The sequence below is a fragment of the Plectrocnemia conspersa genome, unplaced genomic scaffold (assembly GCF_051122295.1).
Source record: "Plectrocnemia conspersa isolate PC_06_02 unplaced genomic scaffold, ASM5112229v1 ptg000009l, whole genome shotgun sequence".
NCBI lineage: Eukaryota > Metazoa > Arthropoda > Insecta > Trichoptera > Polycentropodidae > Plectrocnemia > Plectrocnemia conspersa.
In genome coordinates, this window is record NW_028277173.1 from 18469422 (window position 1) to 18483724 (window position 14303).

General features: G+C 32.3%; 1 protein-coding gene across 2 annotated transcripts in view; it reads right to left on the reverse strand.

The window, feature by feature from the left end:
• LOC148232128 (uncharacterized) overlaps positions 1-14303 on the reverse strand; it is an 84647-nt gene that overhangs the window by 62467 nt on the left and 7877 nt on the right. For both annotated transcript variants that reach the window (XM_088192322.1, XM_088192321.1), the window contains exon 2: positions 1412-1780. In XM_088192322.1, the coding sequence (XP_088048448.1) occupies positions 1412-1560 (149 nt within the window). In that variant the 5' untranslated portion in view covers positions 1561-1780. The remainder of the gene's footprint in view (positions 1-1411; positions 1781-14303) is intronic.

The window sequence follows — 14303 nt, forward strand, 5'->3', positions numbered from 1 at the left end:
AGTATATCCATTTCAAATTTTCCCATTGAATTAATAGTATTTCAATTAAGAAAATTAATTTGACATACGAGTAATTTGAGTTACGAGCTCCGTCAAGAAACAAATTATACTCGTAAGTCAAGACACCACTGTATTGACATTTAAACTAAGCCTATATTTATTATGAATGCAAAACACGAATTCTGTTATTAAACACATTTGATTAATAAGCAATTTCAACATGTTTGCCATTAAACTAAATATTGCCGAATAATATAATAATATCGCAATTCATTGAATTTCATTGTTATCCTAATAATGTTTTAGCATGTAAGCATTATTTAACTATGAAAACGATGATGTTTATATTACGGTATGATTTTACTTCATAATAGTATTTTTTTTCATTAAAAATTCGTACGAACTAGATAATTCGTACGTATTTTTTATGATTAAAAAAATATATTAATTTGATTAATTAAACATTACAAAACCGAAGGGTTTAAGTAGGAGAATTTCATTATCGCACGACCTTAAAAATCTAAATAAACAAGAAGATAAGTGTGAATCGCTAATTTGGCGTTAGATCGAAACTAGCTATAAAATCTAATCTTACAAAAATATATCAACATCGATGTAAGATAGTTTGTTACATGTGTCTGCTACGTATGTACGCACGATATAGAGATAAAATTGCTATAGCAACAAAACAAAAACGCACGAAAATAAAACGTGATTAAAAAAACTTTGAGAAAATCTATATGCATAATTTATAACAAACGACTTTGAAAGAGAGCGAATCTTCTCAAAACAAAAAGAAATTGAAAGAGAAAGAGAAAGAGAGAGGCTGGAAAAGCGTGAAACAAGTTTCATAGTTATAATTTTCCATACACAGCATCCACTCGTCGAATTGAATCCAATCATTTTTTATACGTTATTCAGATTTGACCTCCAATATCATTCACTTTGTGATGTTAATTTTAAACGAATGCAATATATAGCTCTATATGGTATCTGATTAATTATATAACAATTTAAAATCTATCAAAATTCACATTTAAGGTGTATATCTGTCGTTTTGGTAAATGTACGTGTGGAGTAGGAAGTTCCGGAAATGTGTGTTCCGTCACAGACTCTCCTTAGACAACATAATCTATTGCAGTGCAAATTACAATGAATGTAATTAGACCACAAGGGAAAATTCTCATTTATAACAATGGAAAAGGACCAACCTTCATAATTTTTCTTACAAATTATCGTATAGCAAGGTGAGCGAGCTTGCTCTGCGACATTTGTAATTAGCACCAACAATCAGTTACATGTTTTTATGACCTTATATAAAATCTCAGTCATAAAATGTAGCATGGGAATTTTTAGGAAGTTTTCTTCCTAATATTTTACTTAAAACAATATAAATTATGCTAATATTCACCTAGTGCTGTACTCCTGGAAGCTTCCACCGTCCAAGAGGCGGACCTTCGCGAACAGTACGCCCGCCACGAAGGGCACCTCCGACAGCTCCTCCAGGCAGCATTCCACGTTGAACTTGTATCTCTTCTTCTTCATCATCATGAAAGCCATATCCTTTGGCCTCGACGATGCATCACAAACACACCTCCAAACGACACTAATTCTTCTATCTGACCGAACCGCAGAAAACGGAAACAATCACATCATTGTGCACATTTTTTTGATCTGAAAACACTTACACTGGCACTACCGCACACGCACACAACTTACAAAAAAATAATCGGCTCCATTATCTCAGATCCGCGCAAACGAACGCAGGTCAAAGAACATCCTGAAACAAAGGACAGAATTCACGGTCAAAGTACGTAAGGAATGATTACGGTGATAAGGTATATTGGCTAGAGGTCGCCAACTATATTTAAATGATATACATATATGCAATAACAGCTATTAATAATGTATCTGATGTGCAGATATGCTAACGCAGAGATATTATTTTTGCCAACAAGCTTTATCGGTCGATGAACCGGATCAAATAAATACTGCAGTTAATTGATACAGGGGGTTTTCTTATCTGTATGTGGTATGTAATTTTGTTGTTAATTGAGTAACTTTGCGTTGATTTGTTTACGAAACAACATAACATATTATTAAAAAAAGATGAAGTATGTTGCCATTTCAGACAATTTCTTTCACGTATATTATAATAAATTAATTTTTTTCTTTAATATTATATTTACTAGCCTTGATTACATTATATATTTATAATTTGCAATAAAGCTAAATGGCTCAACAGAGAGAACTAAATTAAACAATTAACATAGTGGAGAAAATGAACAGATTCGTACACCGTAATGAAACTCTATGGCGACAAAGCGAGACAAACTATTTGAAAGATAACAATTTTTATTTGAGAAAAATTGGCATACATATATAAACAAATTCAATTATGTTTTACCATTAGAACTATGAATACTGAATGAAGAGAAGATAATGACATAGTTTTACTTAACCAAAATAAAGAGGAAAGACACGCGATATTGTAACAAGTGATGAGCAGTCAAATATCTGACACATCCTAAAGAAATTCAAAACAGCCATAAAGCAAAAGCAAACCCTACTAGCAAATTTAAAATCATTATGTTACTGCGGATTCTTATATCACAAAGAGTACTCTGCAATCGAATAAGACTGGCAATTACACGTCTGCGAAGAACTCATGTAAATTCTGTTCTCGATGCAGAAACTCAAACGTCAGATAATTCAACATCGAGTTGCAAATATTTAGTATATAATGATTCAACCGTGCTTCTTATTCTAGTTTTATATTCATCGGATATAAATATGTCGCACAAAACAAAAATTTGGAAACTGCATACGTCCATGAAATGTATTTATAAATAGTAAATATGCATATGTACAAACACATATAAAAAATGATTTTTGAGATGAGTCATTACAATTATCTACACTGAATATACAGCCTTATCAATCTTGATCAACAAAAAACCTTATCATCGGCAAGGTCGTTTCTAACAACACCTGGTGTTGACGATCGCTGACACACAATGCAATTTGACCATTAGGTCATTCGACAATCGGAGAGGTCGAGTCTGCTCTTCTTAATGGACCCCAGCGACTGGTTTCCCAATCATAATTAATTACAATGTGATTTCGGCCGAATGGTGATTTATTCGGTCAGTGCTTCTCAAAATTTATCAAATATATACACATAAACACGAACACCTACTTAAAAATTATCATATTTCGGAATGCCGCTATGACGTGATTAGATATTGCACTCGACAGAACAATTAAGAAATTATATCTAGACGTCCTTCGTCTGATTAAGAAACTGCGACTTCTATTAACTTATAAATATAATAAAAAAACAATGCCACTTATTCAGATAGAAATAACCATCGCAATAAATAAAAACAGAAGTTTCAAAAGACAGTTATTTCTAAGGGGGCGATAAATTACGTCACTGGTTATCTTCGAATAATATGGCCATGTGTAGTCTTTCAAGATGACATATACGAATGACAACATGTTTAGAATCAGCATAAAGTTAGAATCCTTTTAACTTTTTTTCCTCACTTATCTTTGACTGAGTTACATATGTTTATATCCACATTTGAGTCATACAAAAATCACCGTTTCAAATCGCAATCGATCAAGTCGCAAAACACATATGGAATGATTTGGTTTGGAAAGAAATACTTACACTTTTTTATCTAAAATAAATATTTGTTCAAAAGAAATGAAGTATGTTAATATTTTAAGTTGGATTCGTGAAAAATTATTATGGAATAATATTTCTCAGTATAAAAGATATCGTTCTATATGTATAGATATTTATCTAATAATCAGATTATGATAGATACGACTAAAAAATGATACCGCGTTGTCAAACTAAGAAATTCAGCTCAAAATTTTAGTTTATAATTGCTGTAGATGATTATAATGAAGTGTAATTTAAACGTTTAATTTTTACAAAGAACCTTTACGGTCGAAGACCTTAATTGGACAATGACATTATAATTATACTTGGCTTGAACTCAAGAATAAAAACATAAAATGAACGTAAAGAATATATTGTGGTGTTTGAAATATCAACCACGTTTTCGTGTTATAAAGTATGCAACGTGACGTAACAGCAAATATAATTACCCTATTTATTGCTATCTATATGATATTTTAGATAACTATTTTATACTGTTACCGAAGACCCAGCTTGATATATTATAATATAGAAACATGTAATACACCATAACTAATACAAACCTTAGTTATTTTGATAGTATACTACTTACGTATCAGTAACGTCTAAATAACCTATAGAATTTTAATCCAGAAAATGGTAATTGCATGTATAGTATAATGTATGCCAGAGCCAAAGGCCGCAAGATTTGTGTGACCTTTGAACAAAATAGTAAATTTCAGAAAAAAATATGGATTAAAAAAAGTACTACTATTCATTGTTGAGATGCTAAATAAAACTCGAGATTTTCCTTGAATAAAATAGCAATTTCTGAAATATATAAACAGAAATAAAATATACGTACGAAAGAAAATTTTGTAAAATATCTCGCTGCTTAAAAAAATAACAGTTATTGAGAATTTGATGTATTTTGCAATTTTTTTGTGAGACGAGAATTTTCGTTTCCTGACGCTTACCGGTTAAAAGGATCGTGCCGGTCCCAGGCCCGGATAAAGGAGAGAATTTCCATCGAGGGGTTAACCATCCAACATGGAGAAATCCAACTGGTTACGAAAATATCACAAAGAAATAATAAGCCCTGCTCGATTTATAATGACCTAGGCAAACGAAATCTGGATAAACGACAACTTAAATGTTGGAACTTGGAATCTGCAAACAATGTTACGACCAGAAAAGATGCAAACAATAGCGGAAGAAATACTAAAACTGAAGATAGATTTAGTAGCAAGAAATCAGGTGGAAAGAAGCAGGACAAATAAACAAACAGAATTACACCATTTACTACAGTGGCACAACCAAGGGGGCACACCGAGGTACAGGATACTACCGAATCAGTATATATAGGATTCGAACCACTCAACGACAGACTATCAAAATTAAGACAAAGGGACCTTATACAATATAACTTTCGCCAATGCATATGCTCCGACAGAAGAGAGATATATTTTATGAATAACTGCAAAGGCCGTGTGAAAAAGTCCCCAAACATGATGCATTAGTAATTCTAAGATACTTCAATGCTAAAGTAGGCAAGGAAGATACATTTAGAGAAAATACTATACTACCTTGCGGCAGCCAATAATCAAGTAATTAGTAGTACATGCTTCCCACATAAGAACATAAATAAAAGGTATGTGGAAAATCTGGGTAACACACTACGCAATCAAATAGATCATGTGCTGATACCTAAAAGATAAAATTCCATACATGATGTCAAAACATATAGGGGAACAAATGTCAATTCATACCATTACTTGGTAAAAGTTAAGTTCAAACAAAATATATCTATCATTTAACAAAAAGAAGGACAAAAAAGGAAAAGGTGACAAATTGAAAAACTAAAAGACAAATACACGATGATAAACTATCAAAACACACTTAAATAAAAACGAAATAGTCAAACAAAGGGATGCATTATACACACTCATCTTCAACCGGGTGATGGAAGTCATAATTAGAAATCTAAGTATAACTGTATATATAGATTATAATTCATGTTTGCATATGCTGATGATGCGGTAATGACAAGTAAAAGTAAACAGAGCATCATCAGACAAGGCGAGAAAATAAAATATGTTCTCATCATGGACTTAAGATAAACCACGGCAAACCGAAATTCATGACCAGTCAACAAGAGACATAGCCAATAGACAATGTCCAAGTGGGAGAACACGTATATGAAGGCGTGAATAGCTTCACCTATTTAGGATCTTCACTTAATGCTCGAAATATACCAAACGAAGAAATTAGAAAACGTTTTCTACTTGCAAACAAATGTTACTATGCATGCTCGAAGTTCCTGCGTTCACGGATACTCGGAAAAACAAAATTAAACATATATAAAACGATTATCCGCCCTATCATTACTTATAGTAGTGGAACGTGGATAACCACACAGAGAGAAGAAAGCCAATTCAGAGTCTTTGAAAACAATTTAAAAACCAGAAAATTTCTCGAGAATTTACATAAAGCCTTTTTTGTTAAAAATTTAATTTGTACTAATAATTTTAAATATTTTACAACCGTTTCATTTTTATACCGCTGCATAAAAATGGTGGGTCCGTGCCAGATGTTTTTTTGGAAGCTTTACATAGAGATCGGAAATATTTGAATGGCAAAAAATTATTTACGATTTTCTTAACTAAATTTGCCTTATTTTTGCTTTGGTAATCTTAAAACTACATTAATAATCAGATAAGAAGAAGCTACTCCATATAGGAATCAGCATATTGCAAAACCGTACGGGAGATTTTTATAGCTTTTTTCCACATAATATTTCCCAATAAAAAAAGAAAGAGGATAGCCGATTTCACTTTAGATGATGCAAGCTTTTTAAAAAGTTATTTTTAAGAATAGTGTGTGATAATGCACCTACTAATGTTTTGATAAATAATAAATGTTTACTAATTCTTCGAGCTCTTTTATATAAATAATATAGTTAAATGTTTAAATATTGACAAAAACTTATTGCAAAAATAAAATCAGACAAGACAACAAGATATTTTACATATTATATTTAATATAAAGATTCCTTTAATAATATACTGTATAATTATAATTAAATACTTTATATTACATGTATTTTTTATCTATCATAAGTTATCGAGAATTGAGAAATAAAAATGTCGATAAACCAGAATGCATATTTACACATGCTTTAATTGTATGTCTCTGATATAAAATTAAAGCATTTAAATTAAAATTTATTTAATACAAAATAAATTTTCGAACCCTTCCACATTAATAAATAGGGTGCGGCAAAGGGAGAGAACAATGGGAGAAATCAGGCAGTAGTGGGACGACTGCTGGAAGAAGATCTAGATAAAATAAAAATTGCAAGAAGAGCCAAAAACCACTTCCGGCGGAAGGCAATTGTGAAGGACATATGTACATATGTATTTATATAGATACATACATATGTGATAATATTGACATATTAGAATATATGTATTCAAATTATTTTGTTTATTTAAAAACATATACAGGCAAACTTCAATACAATTTAAAAAATGTTACATATATGCAAAATGATTCATATTTTATTCAGTTTAATTGTAAAAATTGAATAGAAACAGTTATCAAATCTGACATTACACCATTTTCGCCCTTGAAATTTGAGGATTTTGATCTCAATTTATATTTGCTCTAATCAGTTATGCTATTTATAGACAACTAGCGTCGAGTTAAAAATTTACTCGAGATATTTGTTTTTTTGCCAAATAACAATATATGCATTTAAGGATTAATTTTAGTAAAGTATAATTTTTTTCGGCATAGAAAGGAAAACCGTTTTGTCACTTTTCCGTTCCGTAACTAGAAAACTCCGAACGAAACGGAGCTCGAATCGCGTGTGGAAAATGCGAGCACATTTTTCCGTTCAACTAACCGCATGAAACCGCGAACGTTTATTTATGGTATCACTCTTCTTATTTTATTTCCATCATAACTTTTATTGCCTATCGTCAATCAATCATTGAGTGCTCGGCATATTCGACAGGCAAAACTTGCCTCGGCTTTTATGTGCGTGTATCGGCAACAAAATAAACACAAGCAGACTAAATAAAAAACGCGAAACACCAAATAGTTAATAATGTATCATATCATCGATAGATCACAATCACTCAAAATCGGAAAGGTCGCGGGCATTAGTGTTATGGCGGGGCGATATTTTAAACGCGTCACCTGTGAACTAGAGCGCAATGGGCGCAAAGGCGCATGTTCGCCGTTCCTGGCGCAACGCCACATTGCAGTTTTACCTGTCAAACACACATAAGTACACAGCAAACTGTAATACCATAGCATCGGTATATACTCGCTAAAGAGCCGAAACGTTGCAATAAATACATTAAAGTCCAGATTATAAAAACCTGGAAGAAAGCAAATAATTAATGAAAAACGTTTGCCAATCCTTCGTTACGCAGTGATTATTATTAGACAATGACAAAGAGTCTGGTTTCACCCAGAATTAACGAGATTGGTCAAATGATCGAGAACTGGTAGATACGTTCGACTTTCTCTAATTCTCAAGTGTGTATATAACTTTACTGAAACACATGAAACAAAATTATTTCAGTCAAAGTCTGCGCGGAGTTTCCACTTCGAACGTTCAACCAAGTTGTTATCTTGGTATTTTTATGAATCCTAAGATAATTTAATCCGATCTTCAATACGACTTGGAGATCACGTGACGCAGTACTATGGCCAATAACAGAACTTCGTACTTATAAAAATAAACACGTACAATGTCAGTTTCTTACAGATGTGCGAAATAAATAATGCCACATACCCAGCACTGTGTCAAGAGAATAAGATTGTTTTATAAAAATTCGCTAGAAAAGGTTTTAACAGTCTAAGCATCATTGCGCGTAATCAATCGAATACATTCCCAAAACGAAATGTGTGATAATTATCAATGAATGAATACCATTTAAAATATATACTATATTTTAAACTTAATAATGCAATTTTGAGGTTATGGTAAAACGTGAATTAGTGACATCAACCACAACGAAATGGCCGCGAAATTGAAAATGTCATCTAAATACCAGATGTTACCATTTCCGAATACATTATACCGAAATGATATTTTGCAAAGAATAAACATTGCCGCTGATAAAAAATACGAGCTTATCAAAATGTTAACGCTGATTACAAAACTAATCATTTGAATATCAACATCAGCTCTAAAAATGCCGCAACAATATCTCAAATCACATTGTTGCAAAACTCAGTTTATGTTGAATTTAATTTATTTGCTACACTACAAGACTAGTTAACGACTTAAATTAAATAATCACTGAAAGTGAATAAACTCTTAACGCGAAGCGCCTCTGTGTGTTCTTGTTAGATACTCAACAAACAGATGATTTCAACACGTTTTCAATTAATGGCGCCCACAACAAACATACCATATACTATCTTACAAAATATCATATATCACCACTCATTCCACACACTAAAATATTAAATTAAATTTACTTTAACGTATCACCTTATCTACAAACATACCAACTTAACAAGCCAGATTCGTATAAAATATATTATACTTATTTTACCTGTTAAACAAACGTAAAATAATATGGTAAAAATCCATTAATAATCTATATATATATATATATCTACTAAAATTCAGCTATGCTCATGAGGAAGTTAATCCTAAACCAGCACATGTTTTCTGTACTATCCAGCTCTTTTCATCCCATCCGTTTAAAACTGTAAGATTCAATTTAGGACCTCGAATTAAAATTTAGGTCTGATAGATTAAGATATTTTATATGTGTACGATTTAGACGAGAGTAGTTCTACATCGTGGTCATTGCGACCATTAAATGAAGGTTCTGAACACTGGCATTTTTAATACAATCAAGGCCTTGAAATTCTGAGATTATGAAAATCTAAGAAAACAAAAACTGTGATGACTGATTACCTCCACAAAGACTATTGCTCAATCTGAGAATGATTGCCTTAAACGATGAATGCTTCTCTCATTGTTAATTTTATGTTTAAATTTCACACACGGAGCATCCGAAACATGCATATTTGTTGACTAATGTAAAAAAATAACTATTATAAAAAAACTTTTAAGGTACAGAAAGTTGAATACGAAAGCTAGTATATACATAAAAGAATATATCTATGATAGTTTAAACGAATTATATTGTTAATTTAATATAATGTTGTATTCTTCATTTATTAATATAATAAGCACTTATATTTGTACTTATTCGGTTGGTGATCAATAAAATTATTTTTAGAAAAACATATAATATTTCATCGATCTCCTTTTGGTCGATTTGTAATCCATTAATAAATGTATGTGTTTGTTCTTATTTTTATAAATACAGAACACATGATATTATTCAACGAGTGGGCCGTTTTAATACACGTTCGCGTACATCTAAAATTCATTGGAAAGCTCTTTCACAATTCGAATAACGCGAGAGCTTTCTACGGGGGAGAAGAGATTAAAACTTTCCCAATAAATGCGATGTATAATAAAAATTGGCGGGCATTTATAAGATTTTATATATTACTATTATTTAAAATCTACCGTTGTGCCGTGAATATAATTGATACATTACAACGGGATAACAATCGGCACATACGAGTAGGCATTGAAGCAACACTAGACTGAAAATCGGTAACACCCGTCGATGATAGACTATGTGGTGTAGAAGGAGCAGGCACAATGGAGAGCTTATCCGCTCATGAGAGATCAAGTAGAAATTCTTTGGCGCTTCGCCAAAACTAGCTATACGTTTTCCCTTTCGTATTGACTGGAATGCGGTAGAAATCATTTCATTTCGAGTTGCGCCTTACTGGACCACCGTGTGACTATTTACGGATCCCGAAGTAACGACTTCCAGATTGTTGAGAAACCGATCGACGACGAAGTCTCAGAATCCCATAAAGATCGGTTTCGTTTAATGGATTAAGATCAATGAATGTTAAGATTTATAAATGAAAGCACTAAATTCTGAACTCGAAAATAAATAAAAATGGTCAACACCTAATAGGTTTACTTAAAAGATACAAATTAGACAAACGTGACCATCTAAGCATTAATTGTAGATTGCGATATAAATTGATAATTGTGCAAATATATGCGGCCCGCAAGAGACCTGGGCATACAGCCATATATACAGAGTACAACATATTTTTGAATCGCGAATTAAATAGTATATACACTATTAGCAAGCGTATTGAAGATGAATATTTAATCTACCATTTGTGTGAAACTTGACACTGGAAAAAGTAACCAGAGATGGTAAAATAAACACAGTAAGTAGTATATATATAATAAATTTGTACAAATCTTCGCCTATGCAGATGACAAAGATATTGTAACAAGGTACTAATGGAAGCCTTCAACACTCTTAAGTCATCAGCCAAGAAAATAGGCCAGAAAATTAACGAGCAGAAAAAACATGCCGGTTATGACTCAACGGGGACAGCGTCATGAAAATATTCAAATAAATGAATATTCTTTCGAGTGTGTCAACAGTTTTATACAAGATTTCGAACCGTTACATTTTATTTCGGGATTCGTTCCGGTTCAATTAAAACAAAATATCGGTTTGGTTGCAGTTTTCGTTCCGGAAAAATAACATTTTTTTCGGTTTTCAGTTCAAGTGAATAATTTTTAAATTTTTAAAACGTTTTTATTTGCATTAAAATTTATTTTCTACCATAATTTATATTTTATTAATTTTTTGTAATAAGCATAAAACAGGATGATGCAAATAGAGTTTCCTGTGTTAGCAGCACTGTAAATCAGACACCTGTCAATAATGACGCGTGTTCAAAGTATCAAATGTTAGTTTGCAACAACACATTTACGAAATTAATCACTTAGCTACCCGCTCAACTCGTTAAAATTGTTTAATTGTTTTACAGAAATAACAATTCTGTACGAACTGTGTATCGAAATTGACGGGAAAATTATGATCAGTTTCATCGTCTTACTGAGCGAACAATTCGCAAAGTAGCAAAACAAATTGAAGAGGCTGGAAGCGATGGAGATAGGATAAGGCCTATACATCATCTTTTCTTATTGCTCCCTTTAGCGCATTTTGGATTTGGACTTGCACCTACATCCGTATAAAATTCAGATAACACAAAAGCCTAGAGACGATGGACAGCGAAGAATTTACGCAGATTGTGTATTAAAAAATGAAAGCATAGTTAAACAAGAGAGAAGTTTTTATTCTAGTTGAGTTTTATAAGTTATTAGGTTGTAAGTGATAATGTCGATTAATCTAGTTATATTACATTTACATATACACATGTCAGCTTTTCAACGGGTAGGATTCTAATTTTATAATAAAATTCTAGTTAAGAATGTCATGACTCACAGTTCTAAAAAAATTGAACCATCCCTAAATTACTCACGTTAATTATTCAGGCGTTTTAACAAGTTTGCGTGCAAAATAATCTCCTGTTTCGAACGGTGACATACGAGATGATGATGATGATGATGATGATGACATATGCTGCCATCATCGCGATTGGTAAAAATATCTATATACATACATATATGTATACATTAAAAACCACTGACATCACTCAGCATTACACGAATCGAACGAATGCAAGATTTATGACTCCAACAGGCTCACCTCATAAACGCTGCATTATCTCATCGTTATCTGAGATTGCGGATGTTTTCGCGAATAAATATAGTTCGGTACATCGTTTTACAGCTTTCGAGATACGCAGAAGAAAATTGTGAGTTACATCCTAACCATAAACTACGTACCATTTGGGTAGCAGCGCGATAAACTTGTGCTAAGTAAAGATTTATTTTTATTAATGGTTCGACTAATTTGTATTATTTAGTTCGTATTTATGTCTATCTATTGGTAAGATTAAAGGTTTAGAAGTCTTGTTGCTGTTGCTTACATTTCGATCCTGTGTTTCGAATTAATGGAAGTATGGAAATTGAATTGACAACACATTTGTATATAATATAAAACGACAATAAAATATAAACACTTGATTTAAAAAGTGTGATTAAGTTTTCCAGCATATTTTTAATTACTTATATTCCACCGTTCCTAGAAAAGCATGCAGTGTAAATAATATTTCTTAATAAACGTATTAGACATCTGGGATCTGAGCTCACGATTATATTTTTACACCAGCACTTTTCAACTGCAATTGAACTGAAACTCATGCATAACCTTGTCTTAATTAATACATTTAGCATCGTGTCACAAACGCATAAATTCCACTAAGCTATCTACTGAAATTCGAAACAATTCCACAAAAAAAAAAAAGCACAACATTAATTACATAAGCGAAGTCATGTCGCTCTTTTTGTACAATGATTAATGGTTTAAAAGAAAAACTAAATAAATAGTTCACTGTTCAATTAACGTAATAGGATTGAGTCAGCGTAACTGGAAACGTTTGAATAGCCCAGATGAGACGGGAGTTGGGAGGCGATAATAAAATTGGATCGTGTTACTTCGACAGCATACCATTTACTTCAATTAAAGTAGTTTGAAGTAAAAAGTTTTATTTAAACTCGTATATCCAAGCTGAAGCTGGAAGAAGTTCAAATTTGAAATTGCTTAAATTTCTTGGTTTGCTCTTGATGGATTATTTTTTAAAATATAAGTGCATAAATATAGTACAGTGATCAAGTACTAATAAAAACCTTCTAAGGGAAATTTATATTACAATGAAGCTTATTAATTAAAAAACCGGATAATTATTTCTGAATTATTTGCGACATACAAAATAAAAACATTTTTTTTTATTATAAATAGTATGTATTTATATGTAGAGTCGAAATAGCGAAGTCCGTACGGTCTAGACCAGGGTTTCCCAAACTTTTTCAGCGACGGAACACTTGGCAAATCCGAAAATTTTGGCGGAACACTTAGCTTATTTTGCTGTACCCAGTGGCGTAGCTAAGGTATGTGCTTCCCAGGGCGATCCTTAAAATTGCCCCCCCCCCCATACTTTTTTTGCAGTCATAAAATCAGCATTTTTTAAAATAATAAATTGGTTATTATTAAGCTCTTGTTATTTGTGGATTTATATATGTTTTAGTGCATTAAGGGTTAAGAACCATACTAGTCGATCCCATCGCGAATATGCCGCCCCTAAGCAAGTGCCGCCTGGGGCGGCCCGCCTCCTCCACCCCCTCATAGCTACGCCACTGGCTGTACCCAACTTCTAGGTACTAAAATCTTCGCCTTCTCTTGACGTCATAAATCTCAATTAAGTTTAACCGTCATTCGCCTTTCATTATGAAGTAGAATATGTTCAATTTTTTTAATTTACTATACATTTTTGTGAAATATCTATTTATATTCTCCGCGGAACACCAATTTTGGATCCGCGGAACACCAGTGTTCCGCGGAACATAGTTTGGGAAACTATGGTCTAGACTGGTAACTCAGAGGCCGGGTTCGGGACCTGGTAGTAACATCGAATTTTTGTTTATAGAAAACGCGCTATTCATTTTCCTTCTTCTAAAAATACTTTATACGCTAGTCCTATGTGTTATCTACGAGTACCAATAACAATTTTGACGTCATTGATTTCCACTTCTGGAAAATTTCTACAATTGTTTCGAAATTTTCTATGATCGTTTTCAGAAGGGGTGTATTTTGAATAA